The sequence below is a fragment of the Excalfactoria chinensis genome, chromosome 19 (assembly GCF_039878825.1).
Source record: "Excalfactoria chinensis isolate bCotChi1 chromosome 19, bCotChi1.hap2, whole genome shotgun sequence".
Classification (NCBI taxonomy): Eukaryota; Metazoa; Chordata; class Aves; order Galliformes; family Phasianidae; genus Excalfactoria; species Excalfactoria chinensis.
This window is the reverse complement of record NC_092843.1, coordinates 1,891,402-1,912,946: the sequence shown is the minus strand read 5'-3', so window position 1 is coordinate 1,912,946 and position 21,545 is coordinate 1,891,402. Positions and strand designations below refer to the sequence as shown.

Below are 21,545 nucleotides of genomic sequence, written 5' to 3'. Positions count from 1 at the left end.
TTGCCTAATTAGAGGCCATTGTTATCTGAGAACACTGTTTTTGCAGCTGTCAGGAAATTAAATAACCCAAGGGTAAGCTGGAATTAAATGAAGCTGTACAAACACATAGCCCAGCTCTGAAATCCTGACTCTGACAAATAGCTCCTCTGCTTTCCAAGGGACTATAACATCTAACTGGGGCATGCAGCTATCCTTTCCTATCAAGCCACGGGATAACATGACCTCAGTCCTTCTTGAGTGGCTGACGCGTAGGCATTTAGAGATGGGGAACTTGGGAACCTATATGTATGCACAGGCACTGCCTTCCCTCCACTTAAATAATCAGCACCTCCTGAGGAAAGACCTTCAGTACAAGTGCTCACTAAGAGAGCAATCAAGGGCTGATAAAAGGAAATGCTCACACACACACAAAAAAAACCCGCTTTCGTCTCTTTTTCCATCATGTTCTCCTCTTGCAATCGTTGCAACCTCAAACACGGACAGAAATCTAAAATCTAAGCTGGTTACACTTTTCCGGTGTGTCTTTAAGAATTAAACACAAAGGGGAAGTGCATTTCCAATGGGGTTGGCATCAGCATGTGAAATCGTCCACTCGGAAGATAGGTTTATGGCGCCCTCCCCTCTCAGCTCCCTACATCAACAGCTCGGACTGACGGCAACAGACCTACAGACGACTAAGGAGGTTCATCCAAGGAAATCACATTTTCACACTCGTGTCTCAGAAGAGGGACTCGAATATTTGGAATGCAGTGGCAAACAATGTCCAGTTCTCTCTGTGCCATGACCAAGAGCCTGGCTCTTGCCAAGGTCCATTTGCTCCCAAGCATTGCTCATGGCCTACACGATGGTTTCACAAGTCCCTCTTCTCCCCATTGGTGGCTTACAGGGCCCGTGGGCTGCAAGCACCAATAGCTCCGAGAATCAGACCACAGGACCTGCAGAAATCAGCACATTTTCCACTTCCTGACAGAATTTTCCCCGTGTTTCAAAACACGTTGGCAAAGCTTTGCTCATAGGAGCCAGGGTCGGCGGCTCAAGGCACTGCTGTTAAGGGAAGAGCGCAGCAGAGAAACCGAAAACACGAAGAAAAGATGACAAAAAAGGCAACCAATGTTTTAAATTCTTTCACTATTTTCAAACAAAACAGCATAAGGAATTGCTTTTTTTTCTTTTTCCCTGCATTTTGTAGATTGCATTTCAGGCGATATTTCACAGGGCTGACAAGAGCAATGCAAATAATTACACTTCAAACAAGGCTCGAAGACGGAGCCACCACATTCCTAACAGTTGTATGACTGTAACCTCCAGGCTATGTGACTTAATCCCAAGCAAGATTAAGTACTAAGATAGGAGATTTTTAGAAAGATTATGTAATTTTTCTTTTTCTTCTCCACAGAAGGGTGTTTTTTTTCACTGCAATCTCCAATCTGTTCCACTGGAGGGATGATTTATTCAGCAGGTCCACAAACGTTCCCGTTGTGAAAGGCTCTGTGAATCCTTTGGGACAGAAGCTACCTCCGTTAGTTATTTCTCACAGCCCTTGCCTGTTACGTTATCAAAGCATTTCCACATGTTTACTAATTAATCTTTCTAAGGCCTGTTACGAGGTGATTTGATGGGATTATCCCTGTTTTCCTGATGAGGAAACTGAGACACAATGAGAGATTTGTCCAAGGTCAATGGGAAAAGCCTGCAGCAAACCTGGGAGCTCCAACTCTCTGTCCCCTCTCCCTGTGACTGCAATAGAGAGGCTTGTTTCCCCACGGAGCCCTTCCTATCCTGCAGATACCTGATGATCACCAGGCCGACATCCCCAAAATGATGGCTGGCCAACATCCCCTCTTTATCTGCTTTAATTCCACAACAACTAGCTCAAGCCATCAAGCCTCCTCACATCCCCCTCAAAAAAGAGCTGCTGGCTTGCAGTCAAACCCGTGCAGCAGCCTCTGCATTCCCAGGGTAAGAAACAAAGGATTCAATTGATTCCAGTAACAGAAAAACCAAAACAAGTAAACATATTGCACTGAGATTATCAGAGCAACTTCTGATCCATCAATAGCTCTGGAGATTTGATACCAGGGCTGACAGAAAGCTGCTCTATCACCAATCCCTCTTGGGAAGGTTGCTCAGATACAGGCAAGCAACCCTTAAGTCTTGCTTAAAACATAATCATTAAAAGATCCACCAGTGCAACAGCAAGCAAATGTCCAGATGCTCTCTAGTGGAAACAAATAAGCAGAGCTGCTACTTCAAACCTAAAACCTAACCCTAAAATTCCATCGTTTCAGACAGAAAAGCATTCTTAAGGCCCTGCATTCACCAGAGTGGGCTGATGAGGGCAAGCCACAGGTATCTATCTGTCTCAGGCTTTGGAAAGTGCAAGGAAGCAGCCAAGATGGAATAAATTTGAAGGAAGAAATCATGGTGCAGGAAGAGATGTCTGGGCATTCTCACCACGAGCTGTGAAACAAAAACAGAGACTGATACACACCCATCTGCAGGAAGCAGCAGTGAAAAATCTTATGATGTTTGCAGTATTTCTTTAAATAGGAACAAGCAGAGAAACTGGACCAGAAGTCTTTATGTGGCAGGTTACCATAAGGAACAGCACATGTGCAAACTCACTCGTGATGCTCCTTTACCTGGTGACACAAACCAGACCTTGGAATATGACACGCTGCTCATCCTTCCCTCCCTTCCCCCAAAAACTGTAATACCAAACCTCAAAGCCTCTCAGGAGAGGGCAGAAATCCCACATAATCACAGCCCTCCAACATGCATATTGATCTGCATCAGCACTGCAGTAAAAACCTTCCCAACCAAGCACGTATTTCTCATTAGCCAGTCAAGTCCCCGTGCTTTTAATTTGTATTTAGGTCATTAATACCACATTACTTAAAAGAAATAACACCCAAACAACCTGAACACCACCGAGTATAGCCTGGCCAATGCAGAGATCCGAAAGAGAGAGGCTGTGCACGTGTTTAATAGAGAAAAACATCTTCTGCCTAGCAACCAGCCGGCTCTCCTGGCGGGCCAGGGGAAGGAATTCAGTGCTATAAATGTCAGCAGGCAAATTAAGCCATCGTGCCTGAGATACAAAGGCCCAGTCACTGGGCAGTAAAAAATTAAAGGAAGAACTGTTGTAGGAGAAATATTAAACAAACCAAACAGATGCATCTAATAGCTTGCTTCCCCCACTGTCTTTAAATGAAGTTACAGTTTGCTCCCAGCTAGATGGGCTCCGTGCTTGCACTTATTTATAAGCTGATTTCTTGCCCACTTTATATACAGGATGAGAGAGAGGATGCTGAAAGCAATTTACCATTTTGATGTTATTGAAAAAGGGAACTCAATGTGGTACTAAAGTATATGATGGTCCTGAAGCCAAGGTCAGACAGGGAACAGGTTGTCTGAGGATGATGGTTATCAGAACACAGCGCTGCCAGCAGGAGGGCTTTTCTCCTTCCCATCCATTCTTTTTATTGGAACGAGGGAAACACTTTATGAATTCTGACAAAATCTCTCGGCCGCTTCAGCCAGTTGAGATTTTTTTTCCCCCCCAAATAGTTCCATTATTCTGAATGTTCTGGGCAATTTACTGTGAGGTGTGAACTGAGATTAGGAACCTCTTCATTCTTGGATGCTGTGTAAATACACGGACTTCTGGCCTTAAGGAAATTGCTGTCCATTCGAGGCAGCCCAGGAAGGTTAAAGGAAGGACTGCTACCTCCTCTTTGCAGATGAACTCCATCGTAGGGATATGGAGAGCCCAAGGTCGTGGATGAGGCTCAGTTAGTGCAGCAACAGGCCCTGCGTGTTCCCAGGAAGCCTTCAAACTCCAGCCTTTCCAGGGGTCTCAAAAAGGGACTGTCATAAATAGGGCAGAAACTGAGGAAGCAGAGCTTGCTGCCTTCGAGATGTAAAGTCACTCATGCCCCAGAGGTGGTACAACAGAGGAACTCCTTCTCCCTTAGGTCCCAGTAGCGTGATGAGGAAAACAAACCAAGCACCCAAACTGCCCCGATCCCTAAGGTCCTATGGGTCTAGGTATAGAAGATGCCAGCAGCAGCCAGGAAAGGACACTTCTGTGCACCGTCCCCATGTCATTTTGCTGCATAGAATTCTTCCCCATTAACAGGCAAATGTCCAAGAAACGGCCACTGGAACAAATGAGGTTCTGTGCAGATCTAATCCCCCACCTCAGCGCCAAGGACTTAAAAGCAAAGAATGAGGCTGTGGCCATTCCCTTCCAGCACAAGGAATGCTTAAGCAGGTTATGGCTTTGCTTTGCTGTGGATGTTTTCTGGGAAGGAGAAATAATGACTCTGTAGCCAGCCCAACTCGCTCGCTTCTTGCAGGGAAACAAGCCTGAGGATTATTTTTTGACAAAACAGTTAAGAATGATTACTGCACATCAGTGTGTTTGAAGCATTAACCTCAAGGATTGCTGGGAGTGCCAGCATTTCCCCAGCCCTTTCTTCTCCCTCCAGCGCTGTTTGTGCTATGTAGGACAGGGGGCCTGGCCAACCTGGCAGGCACTGGCTAGCAGGGCAATCCTCTCACTGCTGCCACTGCAAAAATTCATAGAGGTGCTTGGGAGAGAAAGGTCCTGATCTCCTCTGGATGGTGAAACACTGCAGCACGTGGACGTGAGAAATGGGGACGGAGCAACAACGAGGATCCCAGCAGGGCTGACCCTGAGAAAGAAGCTTGGAACTTCTGAAAGGTTTTGGGCTGGTCACAGGCCCTGTGGGAATGGGGCTGTTAGGGGAGTTAGCAGGGCGCAGACAACCCAAGTCTTGCCACCACATCAACACTTCCCAGCAAAGAAAAGGTGATGAAGCTGCTGTCCTGTGACAGTACTGCCTGTGCTGGGTTGTGCACCTGGCTCACTGGCCTAAGCGTGCTCCCTCCTTCCCCTGCACTGCCTGGAAGGTGATCTTTGCTCCTGCAAAGCTCTGCTTTAACACCCCATCTGCACGCTGCGCATCTGACCAAAGGGATGTGACACGCTGCCAAAACCACAGCCCAGCGGAAGCTCCAAGGATACTCTAAGCATCAGCAGTAAATTCATGTGCATATGACAGCCAAGGTAACAAAGTCAGATGGGTCCAAGCAGAGAGGACGGCTGAAGTTACAGCAGCACTGTCTGCTTCCCAAAGATAACCCAGGGCAGCAGCAGGACACACAGCCCCACAAGGACACGGCTCTGGTTGGCTCCAGGATTTGCTCTAAGCACAACCACTGACACACAGAGCAACACAGCCTCACCACCAATGAGCAAACTGCTGCTGGAGCTTACCTTTGTTTCAAGACAATCATTTCCAGAGGGAGAAATAACAGCATGGACTGGTAATGGCAGAGGCTGTGCAAGGCCTGACCGGTGACTGCATTGAGGGATCTACTTTGTGTTAACTGGGAAAAGAAGCTCTGCCATATAGTGAAAAAGAAAAACAAACAACTTCCCTCTTCCTTTGGTGACCTCTCTGTTATTATCGAGCTCTTCGAGGAACACTTTGTGTCCTGTTAGAATGGGGAAACCAAATTTGAATTGATTTCCCCCATTTGCCCCCCGTAATAGAAAAGCCGATAGTATCAATAGCAGCAACAAAAGGTTCATGCATATGCCATCTGAACAAGCACAAGGAGAGAGGATCGTAAGTCACCCCCTCTTTTGGGAACAAAGTCAGGACAAGCAAACCTTACTAACACCCAACTCACAGCAGTAGCTGTAAAGATCCATTCACCAACTGTCAACATAGCGATTATTATAGGAAAACGTTCAATCCACCATTATTGTATTCCAAAAATGCAGCGGTTTATTCAATGTTTATGAGCACTCCTGAAACAGAAAGGGGAACGATTCAGCAATGACACTGATTATAAAACTTCGACTCCATACTAAATAGTTTCTAATTTTCTCCTCAGGATCTGGATATGACAAAGCCATTAAATGTTAGAGTGTCACAAGCAGCTACTGACAGTTAATTCCTATCCAGGAACGAAATCCTCCTCTTTCATACTTTAATGAATTTTCTCCAAACTGGTAACATGTGTAGACTTTAAATTCCAACCACAGAAAGCAGCCATTGAACGCAAAGAACAATAATTGCACACTTCCTCATTCCACCATCTCAACAACGCTGCTACAAACAAAACCTCCCCAATAAATATTATTCAATAGTATTACAATCTATTTCCATCTGCCAAGCCAAGCTATTCTCTCCATCAGCACTTCCCTGACACTGGATATCTACAGCACCAAGCACACATTAACCACCTTCCTTGACACCCAACCAACCAACTCCATCATTGACATGAGTGGTGACCTTCACCATGGCTCTCTGATCACAACCTTCACCCCAAAGCAACGATGGCACGTTGAGGAGGTGAGAACAGGGAGAAGTCACAGCTTCCAGTGATGAACCAAAGAAGCTGATTCACAACTCCACAGTGTGGGGATGATGCAAAGAGCTCATCTTCCAGAGCTCCTTATAAAGGCAGAATGGAGGAAGGAGCTGGAGACGAGAGATGCGGCGTCCTTATAGAGGTTTGGGCACAAAACACTATTTTAACACGGTAATAACTTTGCTTTTTCAAACATCTTTAGGCTTCTCATTGAGGTTTGCGTGTGTTCTTCTCTTGGCATTAAAATACATTCATATTCTGTGTGCGAGACACCTTGTACAGCACAGCAGCACAGACAGCGTGCTTAAGTGATCAAAGCACCTTTCATAGCTGTACCAGCAGCACTGACAAACAGCCCTGTTTTACAAACACTCTGCCTTACAATCTCAGCAAGAAATGACATTTTCCTCCTCCAGCCCCAGGCTGGATGCTGAAGAGGCACACGCTGGTACTCACCTAGGAAGCCCTCTTCATCCACAATGATGGTGTAGTCCTCGGGGGTTTCCGTGAGGCTGAAGAACTTGCACCTGGCAGAGGCAAACAGCAGAATGTGATTAGGTACCGAGGTGAGCAAGGCTTGGTCTTCCATTTAAAATGGGGGCCACGTCCCACCCCAGGCAGCACTGGGGAAAGAGCCACAGGCTGGCTGCACAGAGCAGCCCAAGGCATTCACAGGCACAGATTTTATTCCTGGCTCAGCTGTTCACGCTGCGTGACCCACATTCCCTGCTGCCTGCCTATGCACAACGGAGCTGGTAAAACACTTATTATTTTTATGATTTAGTTATTAGTTACTTTTCTTAATCACCACATCCCTTAAGGCGTTCCGTCACAGCTCAGGAGCTGCTGTGTTGCACCAAGAGGCTTTTTGCTTAAGGTCTGCTTGCTCCATGCCTCCAAAAGCCTCCCCATGGGCCACACGTGCACCTCCCCTGTCTGTCCCCACAGCTTCCTGACACACCGAGGTCTGGAGGCAGATCTCTCAGCCAAATCACCTTGATTCCCAATGTCGGTGCCTGTCTCTCAAGCACAAGAGCATAGAAAGGGTTGGAATAGAAAGGTTGGAAAAGACCTCTAAGATAACCTTGCCCAACTATCCACCTAGCACTAATACTGCCCATTAGCCACATCCCTTAGTGCCACATCTGTGTGCTTCTTGAACACCACCAGAGATGGTGACCCCAGCATCTCCCTGAACAGCTGTACCACTGCATCACCACTCTTTCGGAGAAGTTCTTCCTAATATCCAACCTGAGACTAAAGCACAATGCCTAAATACCTTGCTGCCCCTATTCTGTGCTCATCTTCTAATACCCAGACGCATTGCAGCCTCTCCATCTCCTTCAGCACTGCGCCCAATGTCACCCCTACCACCAGATACAAAACAAATGTGACACGAGATTCTTCCACTACAGACACAAATAAAGCCTCAGCCTTAAGGCTTAACATCACAGACAGCTGAAGGATCTTTTTTTCCCCTCCAAAAACAAGAGGGAGAGAAATGAGATGGCTGCCACCCTTTCTATCACTTCAGAGGGGAAACAACACACAGCTCCATCAGTGACCTGCACGCAGCCCGCAGGGTGCCACGTTAAATGGACACACTGCACAACCTTGCCTTTTACAGACTCATCCTGCTTCCTCACAAGCATCCGTCATGACAATCAAGCATGACATCCTCCCTCCTAGCACAGATGTATCACTATAAAATACAGCAGCGGGCCCCACCGCAACAGAAACCACAACTTAATTATTTTGTGTCATCGGTAATAGCTACTGTGACAGCCACATTTACCAACTCAACCCGCTCCAGGAATAGTGCCAAGAGAAGCAGAAAGCACTGGTAGCCCATTTTTTGTTGTTTTAATTCTTCCTGCTTAACTGCACGAGGATGCATCCCCAGCTGGGATTGCTGGCATTCTGCTCCAGGTGGGGTCCCCAGAGAGATCAGCATTGATTATTTCGGGGGGTGAATTCCCTGGACACATTGCTGAATTGAAATGATTTGCAATACCAACCTGTCTAGCCGCATGCATGCTGACCAATGGAAAGCTAAGAAGAAATGTTAATGTTGAAAAACAAAATGAATCCCCATCAAATCCCCAAACTACCTTCCTTTGATCTGCAATGATATTTGTAGAGCAATTCTGTTCCGGAATGGTAATTCATGTCTGTGTGCACACATTGACCCAGCTGCAAAAGTATTAGCATCGATAGATGCCATTTTCTTAGCGCACGTCTAAAAATGATGATATTTAAGGGATATGTACAGATGAAATCCCCTAATTGCTGGCTCGGAAAGTGTGTCAAAACCTGACATCTTTATACACCAGCACCGAGCCCAATCCCCACCTCACAGCAATTCTGCAAAAGGTCAGCAGCACAGAGCTCTCTAAATTCCAAAGCAAAGCCTTTCCAGCAGCCCACAAAAGACCAGCAGTTCTTGGGGTGTACATTCACTTTGTTCAAACCAATCGGGCACTTTTTTCTTCCCCGGAGAAAAGCTAAAAATGAAACTGCAAACACGGTGTGATAAAATAAGGCATAGAAAGTTATTATTGCATGCAACCAATGTCCACATCCTCACTCCTAAAGCCCAGTGTCGGCCATGCAAAGACCTGTGCACACTGCCTCAAAGCATCGATGCCAGAAGGAACCCAGTGCTGCATTTCTTCTCTTACACCATACTACACGCTCCTCTCCCATTCAACCTCTTCCAACCATCTCTTTCCTCTCACACCAGCTCTAGAAAAGCTGAATGTCAACAGCATCCCTTACTCTCACGCCAAAGCCAAGAAAGGAAAGGAAATGCCATTTAATCACATAGAGACATTAGGCAAACAGTATATCTATGGAAAGCATATATGTAACCAAGAAAATATTTTTAGTTCCCTAATAGCCAAACCCCGGATAGATCCTTCTGGATTTCTGCCTTCTTCATGTTTCAGCACATTTGCATTTCAGTACTGCTGCTGACTTCGACTGCCTGACAACATATGTCTTTTTCTGGCAACGCAGCAAATGTAGACCAATCTATTATTAGATTAGATCTTTGAAACTGCAATGCTTACACTGTGTATGGAAGCAATACCCGAGCTTGCACAGTGCAAGAAAGCATGTGTAGGATGCAGCAACAGCATCGTTCCCGTTTGCAAACAGCACATGAGTCTCTGTGGGAGAAGCAAGCAAGCAGGGAAGTGTGCCAGTGAAGAGGGGGGTGTTTGCTCTTCAGGCCTCCCCTGAGCACCAAGAGCCCATATGATGTCCCCACTTTGGGGTCCTACACCAAGCACGTCTGTGTGAACACCACCATGGGAAAAGTCCACATCAGATGGTGGATCACAAGACAGAGAGTCATTATGGTTGGGAAAGACCACTAAGATCAGCAAGTCCAACCACCAGCTCACCCCCACCGTTCCACTGACCTTCAGTGCCACATCCCTACAACCCCTGAACAGATGGTGACCCCACCACCTCCCTGGGCAGCTGTGCCAACCAACGCATCATCACCCTTTGGAGAAGGAATTTCTCCTAAGAGCCAACCTGAATATCCCTCAGTGCAACTGGAGGCCATCACCTCTCATCCTATTGCTGTTACCTGGGAGCAGGGACCGACCCCCACTCACTACCACCTTCTTTCAGGCAGTTCTGGTGAGCAACGAGGTCTGAGCAAATACAGAAAATACACCATTTGTTGGGTTTTACTCTGGGCTGCCTTCTCATTTTAGGTGAGAAGGGATTTATATGCTTCACTCTGTCCATTATCATGGTAATACTCATTCTTAGTGCGGAAAGACAGGCTGATGCTAATCACCTCATTCGTGGTGATCTTCACTTCGGCGCAGTTTGATAAGTAACGACAAGAGGTGGATTTTAGTACAGTGTGTTGTGAAACCTACTTAGGACAGCAGTAAATTGCACCTGGGCCCTTAAAACGTTTTGACGCATTTGTGTAATATTTCAAGTACTTTACGCCATCTAATTACCAGACCATGCAGTCAGATAGAGCTGGAAACTTCAAGCAGTTCATATGAGCTGCCTAACAGACATAGGAAACACAAAGGATGTCACAGCACGGCTAGACACAGTCAAAGGACAGCGGTCACATTCCTTGCAGCCACGAGTTGCTCTCAGAGCCGCGATGCAGACGTTAGCAAACACAACCAGGGGCCGCCTGCAGGGACCCCGTGATAGCGGAGTTTGGGTTGCTACAGAAAGTTAATCATTTTCAAAAGCAACACGGAGCAAAACTAACAGATTTGTGGCCAAGGAAAGCAAGTGTGCACGGACAGACATAAATTCTAGGAAAACCTGCAGCCTGTGCTGTGCCAGAACCTTCAGCACGACAACCATGACCGTCTTGTCTAATCCCTAAGAATAGTAATAACAGGTCAAGCTACAGATTACACTGCTTGCAATTAAAAGGGGGGGTGTCCAGTTAACCCATCTCCTCTGGGGAAGGTATCTAAAGCCTTTGTTTAGGTGTTAAGACAACTGGGAACATGTGGATGAGGCATCCACAGCCTCCCTGGGCAGCTATTCCAGCACCTCACCACTCTCATAGGACTTTGGGTGCAGACATACTAAAGTTAAGACCTCTCCTACACCCGAGGCTCATCCCAGGCATGGATCTGCAGAGTAATTTACTGACCTGATGTAATTAAAAGTTATTCTTAGTGCAGATTTTTCTTCCTGGGTCATAAATTACTTCTAACAAGCTCTGCTGTGCAGTTTTTACTTCAAACGTCACCGCTCACCACCCATATTAGCACACAGGGCAGCATGAAAAGCCTGGATCTGAACCTTGCTGCTCTGGCTGATGCTCAGATGATGCAAATGGCAGGTGCTTGGCAGAAATCCTTCCTTCCACACGCTGAGAAAGTTACCCAGTCACTCATTGTTATCCAGTGGCTCATTTGCTCTTTGGGACTCCAGTTTGCAAAACACCATGGAAGCTCCCTCCATGAATCACTGACCCACAGAATGGCTTGGAAGGGACCTTAAAGATCATGGAGCTTCAAACCCATCAGCTGGCTGCTCCCCATCAGATCAGGCTGCACAGGGCCCCATCCTATATAGTCTTGGGCACCTCCAGGGATGGGGCTATAATGCACAGGGGCAGGAGTCTGCAGCAGGACTGCACCCATGCTCCACCTCACTTTGTGCAACCACAAGCTTAACTCTTCAGGTTTTATTGTTCTTATGGGGTGTTTATAGGCACTGCATAGCGGTGCTCATATGACATGTCTGAAAGCCTGTTCGGTGCCCACAGAGGAAGCAGCTCTTGGCCTGAAAACTATTAAGAGTTTAACCATCAACCACAGCAACATCATTTCAATCTTCCTGAAGTAAAAAACAAGAAGATAATAGTAATGTAAAATGGGATTATCTCACCTCTCACTTCTCATTCATCATTCGCTTTTCTTCTCTCCCATCTCGCTTCCCAGAAACGTGCAACAGGAATTGAGGGAATCAGTTCTGGATGAGTAAAAACTAGGAAGTCACCTTCCTATGGCTTCAAGTTGAAACCATAACTAACCTCTCAAGTCACTGAAGGGCTCAGGTTGGAAGGGACCTCCATAGAGATACAACCTCCCTGCTGTGGGCAGGACTGGTAACCAGTGGTCACTAAATCTTAAGGAATCCATAAAGAACCTTCACTGCTTAATGCCTTCAGCCTGGGAAATGTTCATTCATCTCTGTGCAGCGGATGATGGGGGCAGAGGAAGCCAGCAGCTCCCAAGCAACAAAGCATGCAAAGACAGCAGATTTTCCGTTCTGAGCACTGAAAACATGGCTAGGAAAGCTGCTGTCCTCCAGCCATGGCTTGTTGATTGCTGCGCATCATGCTGCAGAACCTCAGCCTGAAAAGGGAGCTTGCAGGGAGAGAGTTGCAAATTCCTAATTCTGGAGGGAAAACATCAACATCAAACCAAGAACTGCAGCAACCAGCTCTCAACGTTGACAGAAATAGAACCAAAGAAAAAAAAAGCCCAGGACTTATTAACATGGTTTTCTGATTTAAGAGGAAGCCACAGAAATGTGTTTTTTGTCTGAGCAATCCACTGAACATAACCCGGTTCGCGGTTTGCACTCCCTTCCCAACCCTTCTGAGTTTCATCAGACCCAACACTGGCTTCATTCAATACAAAACAGGCAAAGGGAAAAAGCAGAGGGCGCCTTTCTTTATAGGAATCTGCCTTTAATGGTGTTACCTGAAGGAACAGCAGCACAGTGCCTGTGCACCACTCAAAACCCCCATTAGGACCATCTCATTCTGCCCAGTGTGGGCTCTGGGCACTTGACTGTAGCTCTGTCCCCTAAAAGTTCATGAGGAACAACTGGGAGAAGGGATTACGATCCTCAGAGCACAAACAGCAGCATCACAGCCAAGAGACACGAGAGCAGCTGATAACAGAAATATTCAGAAGATAAAGCAGCCCTTCAGTAAAGTGCTACTCCTGCCAGCTACGTGAGTCCAGGCACAAAGCAGGCTGCAGCTCCTGCTTGAGCACTACCAACCTCCTGAGCCTACAGGGCAGCAGGGGATGCTCTGTTCCCCACAGGTAAGCCTATAGATTTACACCACAACCAAAAAGCATCACCAGCAATAAAAACAGAGCTTGAAAAACCTATTGGTGATGCTGGCTCCAGAGGCTCTAACCTAACACCTCGCTTCTATGGGCTGGGCCAGGACTCAGTTTCCATTTGAAAAGCAGGTCTGTAAGCATCCCTGTTGAGAAATCTGGTGACTTAAAGACAAAGCAAAGCTCACCATCCTCTCGTTTACTGCGCTAACAGGGATTAAATGAGCACCTCAGGCACCGCTTCGCTGGTATTTTATTGTTCTTCCTCCAGCTTCATTTTTTGAACAAGCATCTGAAATAAGGCAACAGAGCAGCAGCAAAATGTTTGAACCCTCAAACTTTCAAACATCATAACGCTACTTGCAGAGTTAAAAACCATCACCTGAAGTGCAGCACAATGCTTCCTGTACTAACTTCCTAGGAAGATGGCACTTCTCATCCGAGTGCGTTAATTTGTACCTTGATTCCCCTCCAGAGCATCCTTACCAATCACTGTTTTCTCACTGTTAATGACAGGGAAGTTGTTTTTCACGTCTCCACAGAGAATCAACAAATGTTGACGTTGAGATGGCAAGGTCTCTTTGTTTTGGGACAGAATGCTGCAATGAGATCTTGGAAGGGAAGCCGGAGCATGAAATGGAAAGGAAGCTCCATTTGTGTGCATTGGAAAAGGATTCATTTATTATCTAACAATTAAGCAATTGATCCAGACACACCTTTTTCCTCTTCTCTCTCTGCTGTTCCAGCCTGCCAGCACTGTTAACAGCCCAACTTATCTACACAGGAGATGCACAAGCTCTTCTTTCCACTGGAAACAGTCCCTCATTTATTTAAGCAGAAGAGAAGTACGCTTTAAAAGCTTTTCCTTTACAGCAGCAACAGTATCCCCAGGTCAGCCCTTCATTATCAGAGCTGAACTCGCTTTCAGCCCTACCAAGAGAGGTGGAGTGCAACAAGGAGCCCTCAATAACCACAAAAATATCTTCTGCACATCAGTAACCGAGTTGAGAAACGCGTTACAGATGTGGGTGTGGGACCCAAGGTTTGCAGTTGAAAACAAGGCATGATTTAATGTACAACAAAAGGGCTTGTGAATGCATTTCACTGATTGGATCCAGAAGGATTATCCTACAAGGACAATGCAAATGCTGAGACCCAACAAAAACTGAGCCCCTTCCAAACCAGGCACTGCACACCAGCACTGCCCAGACTGGGTCTCCTGTATGTTACTCCTCCATTGCCCTCTGCTGCAGAATATTGACTTTGAAATCCTACCAGCAATAAAACAGAACCGCTATTTCTTTGGTAAGTGGAGTGCTACTGCACATCCAAAACCCAAATATCTGGGGTACGGAACAGCAATCATTGTGTTCAGCCAAAACCCAGCCATTACTGTGTGGGCTACACTGAAAAACAGACAGCAGAGCATGTGCTTTTTATTTCAAAGATAGGAGAAACCCCGGGCTCGACTCAACAGGGGCAAGAGGTTCTTACAGTGCTGCTCCAAAACACAAAGGAGGGACGAAGAAACAGCAAAGCCACTGCGAACTGGAATTGATGAACTTGTTTCCCTGCAGGAACCATAAATACAGTTTTCCCAGCATGGGACATAATAGTTCACCCACAAATTACTAAAATATATTTCCAGAGCTCAATATAGAAAGCGAGACGCACAAGAAATGTTTGCAGCTTCGATGCAGGCAGTAATTGAGAACATGTGTGGCAGGGGGATTGGAGGGGGAGGAGAGCAAGTCGGGCTCCATCCGAACGGAGCTGCAGGAGGAACACGTTACAGTCCTCATCGTTTTCAAAGAGCTTCTATTTGTGAGCAGGTCCCGAACCCAACACTATGACCCCATCCACGGGGGGAAACACTGTGTCTGCACATCGAACCCAAACTGAACGTCCATCAATGATTTAAGAGCCGTCGTTGAGCACCAACAAATAAAACCACCCACAAGCAAAGGGGTAAAATGTATTCCAAGAACTTTTATTTATCCTTTTTTTTTCCCTAAATAAATCACTATTGACAACCCACAAGGTTTCAGCTTTGGAAATGTCAGCCAGTATTATTTTTAAATATGCTCTTCCAAAATGGTGTTTTTTCCCCTATATCGGCCTCTTCAGGCTGCCAAGGAAGAACCTGTAGAACGGTGAGCCAGCACCACAACTCTCCCCAGGCCCACCATGCCCAAGGAAAACATGAGTAACTACTGAGTCATTATTCACCAAGCGAGCATGACGTGGATTTGGGCTGAATCCTGCTCTATCTGCAGGCTGCCCCTTACACCAAGCAATCAGACCAACCCCCAACCAAGAGCCAGAGCCCTGGGACAGGTGAAGTCCACTGACATCACAGCGTTTGGGTCAGAAACACCTCCTGATTTCCACTATCCTGGGGACGTTCCAAGGGAGCATTAACCCAAGTGATAGGAAAGCATGCATTACGAGTATTGTTTTTAATTAAGGTCGTTCAGCTTTAAACAGGTGATGAGAAAACAGGGTTCTAAAACTTGGCTTGCACCTAAAGATCCTATAACGCCTGCCGACTACAGCAGGTGAAATGCAAAGTCAATACATGGAAATTAATGCATACCGGGGGAAAATAATTTTAATTCTGTGTGAAGAATGACAGGCTCTAAATGAGCTATTACCACTCAGGAAAGAGATCTTGGAGACACTATGGGCTGTCCTCCAAAAGGTTCAGTCATTTTCAGAGGCCAAAAGCACACCGGTAACCAGGCAGGGAGCAAAGAACATCTCATTACCCCAATGCAGACACCCAGCTGCCAAGTACTCCACGACCCAGCTATCCCAAGGCTGCCAAATGAGCTGGAATTGAATTGGAAGAAACACACAGAAGGGACCCAAGGGTGATCCAAGGTGTGGAAAACTGAACAGATGAGGGCGATCCAGCTGCAAGAAGCGATGGTGCGGTGTGGGATTACAGGAGACGTTTAATGGCCAAAGTGATTAAAGAATTATTATTCATTGTTTCACAATATGCAAAAGTGGGACCCGTGCCCTCCCTGCCTTTGGGCATGGATCCTACAAGGGTTCTTCATGCAGAGCTGCCACCTTGGGAGCAGTCTGTCATTCCTCTATCAGGATGGTGAGGAGAAAACTGGCAGCACTGAGCAGTTCAATTCTTCTGCTGTTAAGTTTCTGCTGCAAATAAATCACAGCCCTCAGCCTAGAGACAGCCACAAGGCTCAACATCTGATTCCCAAATTCTAACTTCCGACCCCATATACTTCAGGATGGGTAAAAGAGCAGCCAGACACCAGGTAAAACCCATTATCCAGACAGATCCTCTTCTGGCGTAGCTCTCAAGGTTATTAAACTCATGCAAAATTAAGTGAGATGAACTGTGTTGGGGAAGAGGGATAAGACAGAATGTATCAGGAGGAAAGCTGGCATTTTAGTAACGGTTCTGAGCTTTCAGCTACCAGAGATGGGTACGAGCTGTCATCTTAGGCGAATTAAAAAGCTCCTAAATGGCAGCAGTCTGTGTGTTTGAAAGGGGCCTTCAAAGTCTATGGGAACAAATACAACACATTTAGTGCGTTGGGAAAGCCTTTCCACAAGCAGACGTAGGAAGGAGTTTGAGTAGTTCTAAGTAAGAGCCTGAGGGCATAGACAACATCTTTCCACTACCAATTGTTTTGCACTCGGATAGGAATTCTGGAAGCGAAAGGAAATGCTGCGCCGCAGGCACAGATCTGCCCATGTCCTGCCTCTCTGCTTTAAAACATTGATGAATCAAGTGCAGGACCTCCAAAGTGTGAGACTGTAATGAGGAACAGTCTCAGCTCTTCCTGGTTTGGTGCTGATGTTCATCAGAGCAGAACAAGGGAAGGCTGTGCAGTGTCAGCATCACCTCCATCCCTGGGAATACTTCTGGCTTCAGCCCCCTCCAGAGCCCATTCTGCCAGACGTATCGGATATGACTCAAAACACAAAGATATCCACGAGATATCTCGAGTTACAGCCTCACCTACACAACACAGTTCTTGCTCTCCGTGGCCAACACACAATGGTGTTGAGTGCCACCAGGAGGCCCCTGGGCACAACATTTCAATGTCCTACCACTCAATCAGAGAAGTTTCCTCCTAATATCCGACCTGAAGTTCCTCCAGTGCAACTCGAAGCCAGGGGAGGCCTCACGTTAAACGTATTTAAAATGTATTTAGGTCACAGAGAGGATTAAAACAAACAAACACAATAAGAACAAACAACAGAACCAAACAAAGTACAATGTTGAACTACAATAATCACAGCTGGAATAAAAACTAGAGAACACAGCTTATTGCTAGGCGATGAGTGGACCTGATAGGGAATCACTAAATCACTGCTGCTGAGAAACAGGAGAAGAAAAGACTCTTAGAAAAGCACAATTCCACTTGGCTCCTATTTGCTGCTTTTCACAGACAGACCTCAAAGCACTTGCTAAAGAAAGTCAGCATCGATATCAGCTCTTATTGCATCTATGCAGGACAAAGCACAAAGCAGTAATTCTCCCCAGCCTCAGAGAGCCCAGGCAGGTCTGAACATTCAGTGCTCATCCAGCAAGCCCGCTGGTAACTGCTTCCTAACAGTTAAAGAGCATTTTAAACCTATGCTGAGGATAAAGTGAGCACAGCCTTCGGCAATATACAAAGCTTTGCTTTCAAGCCAGGACTCCGCATTATTCACAGCGGAAAGAAACAGAACCACCAGGTATTGCTGTCTGCATTTGCTACAGGGCGAGAAGGCAGCGAGGAGATCAGAGGACAGCAGGGTTCAACAGTGGGATCGGACCCACTGCACTAGCAGCACCCTGATGTCTTCATTGTCAGATCAGCCCAACTAATGGTGTAAAGGCTTCAAAAGGGCACACGATGGTCTGGGAGAGGTAGATCTCCAGTTCAGTATGGACATCTACTGCTCTGCTGAGCCCTGGGCTTTACTGTTGAGCTCACACTTTGAGAGAGCCTGCAAGCTTTGTTCTGGCTGCAATTAATTGGCTTAGTCACCATTTTTTCCCCCTGCTGTCGTTGACCTGTGTCAGTAAGTAAACAACATGAGGTTTCTGATCAAAGAGTGAGGGGGTGGATGCTGCTCAAAGAGTAGAAAACAATCATAAACGAACCTCTGATCTTAGGAGCTGCTATAAATCAAGGAGAGAAGCAACACAGAAGGTGCTAGGAAACCCATTGGTTATTGCACAAGCTTTTCTTCGCTGGGTGCCAAGATTCAAACCCCATTGGAAGGTTAGGAACAAAACAGCCTTCTCCAGAGATGTTTCCAGACCAAGAGATCTTTGTTATCCCAGTTCAAGATATCGCACTAATCTATTCCACCATCACAAACAAGACCTCAGACTCCAGTACGTCAGTCCCAATCTAGAGCATTCACTGTTTGCTCAACGTGGGATATCTCAGCACATAATGCTGGCCTGTTCTGCCCCATGCTGATGTCCTTTGTCCCACTGCTGGAGAGCTGAGCCCCCCCCCATGGGGACAGCAAGTTGCACAGACCATGCTCCCAAGAAGCCCTGAGCTTCAAGAACAGCATCACAGAGGCAAGCACTCCTGGTAAGGCACAGCAGGGTCTTGTTCCATAATTAAACCCATCTGATCCTGTCACGGTGAGATAGCAGCTAGAAATACAACAGCGCACTGATTAAAACTCAGACATGGCTGAAGTTGCATTAGTTTGGGGGTGATTAATGTCACACTGAGGGTGTTTAAGGGATGAAGTAACTGTACTGGTTATAAATCTGTATGATCCAAATTTCCTTAAGTAGAAACACAAACAAAACCAACACAAACATAATTGAGTGCTCATGTATTAAATGAACTTCACCGCGCTGTATTTTTCCCTGTAGGTTATTTCAAGATCCACTTACACAGCCCTTCACAAAGGCCAGCTGAAAACATCAATCAAGCTTCCTAATGCAGAATGGCCCATTTCTCTGGTCATCAAGAACATATTTATATCTCAGTGTATTGAATAAATCCAACAGAAGGATGCTACCATTCATTTATTTGCCACGAAGTTCTTTGCCATTCTGTTTTTTGCTCCTATGCAGCATGGTAGATGAGCTGTGATCCACAGAAGGAACCAAGACCTTGCTAAGATGAGTAAATGCTAGACAACACCATCCCCAATAGCACACACCATCCTAATAAACACTTGTGGGAAGCACAACTCAATGAAACAGGAATTATTGATGCTAGGAATCAGCCACAGAATCACTGAGGTTGTAAAAGCCCTCTAAGATCCTCCAGCCCAACTATCCACCTACCACCAACACTGCCCACTAAAGCCACATCAGCCTTCCTCATTTACCCTGTTACTCTGTTGGATTTTGGAAGACAACCCTCACGGGATGAAGGCCACAAATGCCTGAGGGAGGTACAGCCATTTGTATAGGAAGACACTACAATAAAAGGAACACTCAAAGAAACTATAGGAACAACAGAAAATGCTTTCACTTCATAATGCAGATGCTTTGTCCCATGCATTACAGAGGAGCTAGAAGACTCATCTGCTGGATTCATCTACCTGCTTTGTCAACATGGGCCAGCATCTGCTTCTGCTACTTGCTGCGACCAAGCAGATTTGCTTTGGGTTTTATTCAGAGCGGCTGCACCTTCCCAGCAATGCACCTCCAAGACAAAAACAGTCCTCATAAAGCACTTTCACAAATGCCAGCCCTATGAAAACAGGCCTTGAGGACCAAAAGGAGGCATCGTCCCGACTGATCTTTGTCCTAAATGCAAGCCACACATTTTGACACAAAGTCCAACATTTGCACACAAACCAGAACCTTGAGTGTGGGAAAAAAAACCTGCACACACAGGTGCCGAGTCCTCTGGAACAAAGTCATTTGGTTGTAGTGAAGAAGGCCAAAAAGGGACACTTCTAGAGATGTTTTAGTGTATGCGAGGGCTCTTGTTTTCAAGAGATGAATACGAAGGGCAGCCTCATTCCCTTGGGAAAAGGCCAGCTCCTCGAGCCTAACCCGCTCAATAAGAATGCTGCACTCACTCCCGCATTCTTCCCTGGCTTTCTTTATGACTATGAGTGAAAAGGCTTTTTCCACTTAAGCGCAGGAATGGGCAAATTGCTACCTTCAGTTTCTGCCTAGATAAAAAGAACATGCCCAAGGAAGCTGGTGAAAATTGGACCAGCCACATATGTGAGTGTATGCAGCCATTTGAGCTGCCAGTATGAGCTTGGATCCTTAATCTTTCCCTGCAAGTAGCAAGGAAGAAATCTAATGGAAGTGAAAGCACTGGGACTTGGTGCTCTGAGGTGCAGCTGCTGGCTCCAACATGGACTCACCGCAGAGTTTTGGGTGAGGAGCCAATTCTTTTGTCTTCTATATGATAGTTCAATAAGTGTGAAAAATCATTAAAACTATGGAGAAAAGCCAGCAGATATAAGATGTGTGCAACTGGGGTAACACATAATGCCTTCTGCCGCTGCTGCTTGGGCAGGAGGTGATGAAAACCCAGCTATTCAAGACCCGAATCCATTTCTCATGAAGTTTACAGCCATCCTTAAAATTCATTAAACTGAAGTGCACTGAAGTGCCAAAGACTGGGGCAGGGATAAGGAATCAGCAAGTGTTTATGTACCTTGAGTCAGTGTTCTTATACCTGTCCCTCAAGCTGCAGCTTCTTTACATTCATCTGTCATTTTGCTGGGAACTGTAGAATACTCCATTTCGAAACAGAAGCAGTTGCCAAGGCGTATTAATGGATATTAGCACTGACAGCACGCTACCATACTGTCAAAATGGGTCGCTGTGCAACTTGCTGATTTTCATGAATTCTGAAGCACGCAGAAATAAGTGGGTTTGCGCACATTTTATTCAGCTGCCCGAGGAGAGAGAACAAACAACCCATTGTGTCCATCCGAGAAAGCAAAAACCAACCTGCTGTGGCAAAGACAAATCGGCTTTAAGGAATGCTGCCGGGGACGCGGCTGATGACAAATGCTGAATTCTGGCTCGAATGCGTGGGGTGGGAAGATTAAACGTGCTCTGCCATTTAATACACTTGAAGCTTTTCTTATCAAAGGAACGAGGCAAGCTGTCCAGTGTTTCTAGGCATGCTTCATATTATTACCAAATGAAAGTATCAGCTGTTTTTACCGCTGGAAGAACAAACTAAAAGGTGTGACAGGACAGAAGACCAGAGTTTGAACCAAGTACTGGGCCAACCAAGTCAGCTCCTTTTGTTATGACATCAAAGGCAAGGCTGCACATGAACTGCTCCTTTCTGACATCAGACTATTTCCACATGCATAGAGGCAGGAGAACCAAAGCTTTGGTATTTTGTTAAAGCAGAACCATGAAACAAATGAGCACTCATTTTCTTTCATAGGATAACTAAGCAAGCATTGGTTTGGCAGTGGAGATTTGAACAAATGCTACTTTCCCTTTAAATGACCCGGAGATCATTTGAAGGAGGGGACTGTATAGATGAAAGAAACAGATCTGTATGAGCCAAATTGTTTCGCCAGTTAAGAGAAATCTGATGTCCAGACCAACAG

The 21,545-nt window shown here is 46.1% G+C and overlaps 1 protein-coding gene across 1 annotated transcript in view; it reads right to left on the bottom strand.

Annotated features, from left to right (window-relative positions):
• CASTOR2 (cytosolic arginine sensor for mTORC1 subunit 2) overlaps window positions 1-21,545 on the bottom strand; it is a 67,615-nt gene that overhangs the window by 19,977 nt on the left and 26,093 nt on the right. Inside the window, exon 2 of the mRNA XM_072353331.1 lies at window positions 6,868-6,938. Coding sequence (XP_072209432.1) covers window positions 6,868-6,938 — 71 coding nt within the window. The remainder of the gene's footprint in view (window positions 1-6,867; window positions 6,939-21,545) is intronic.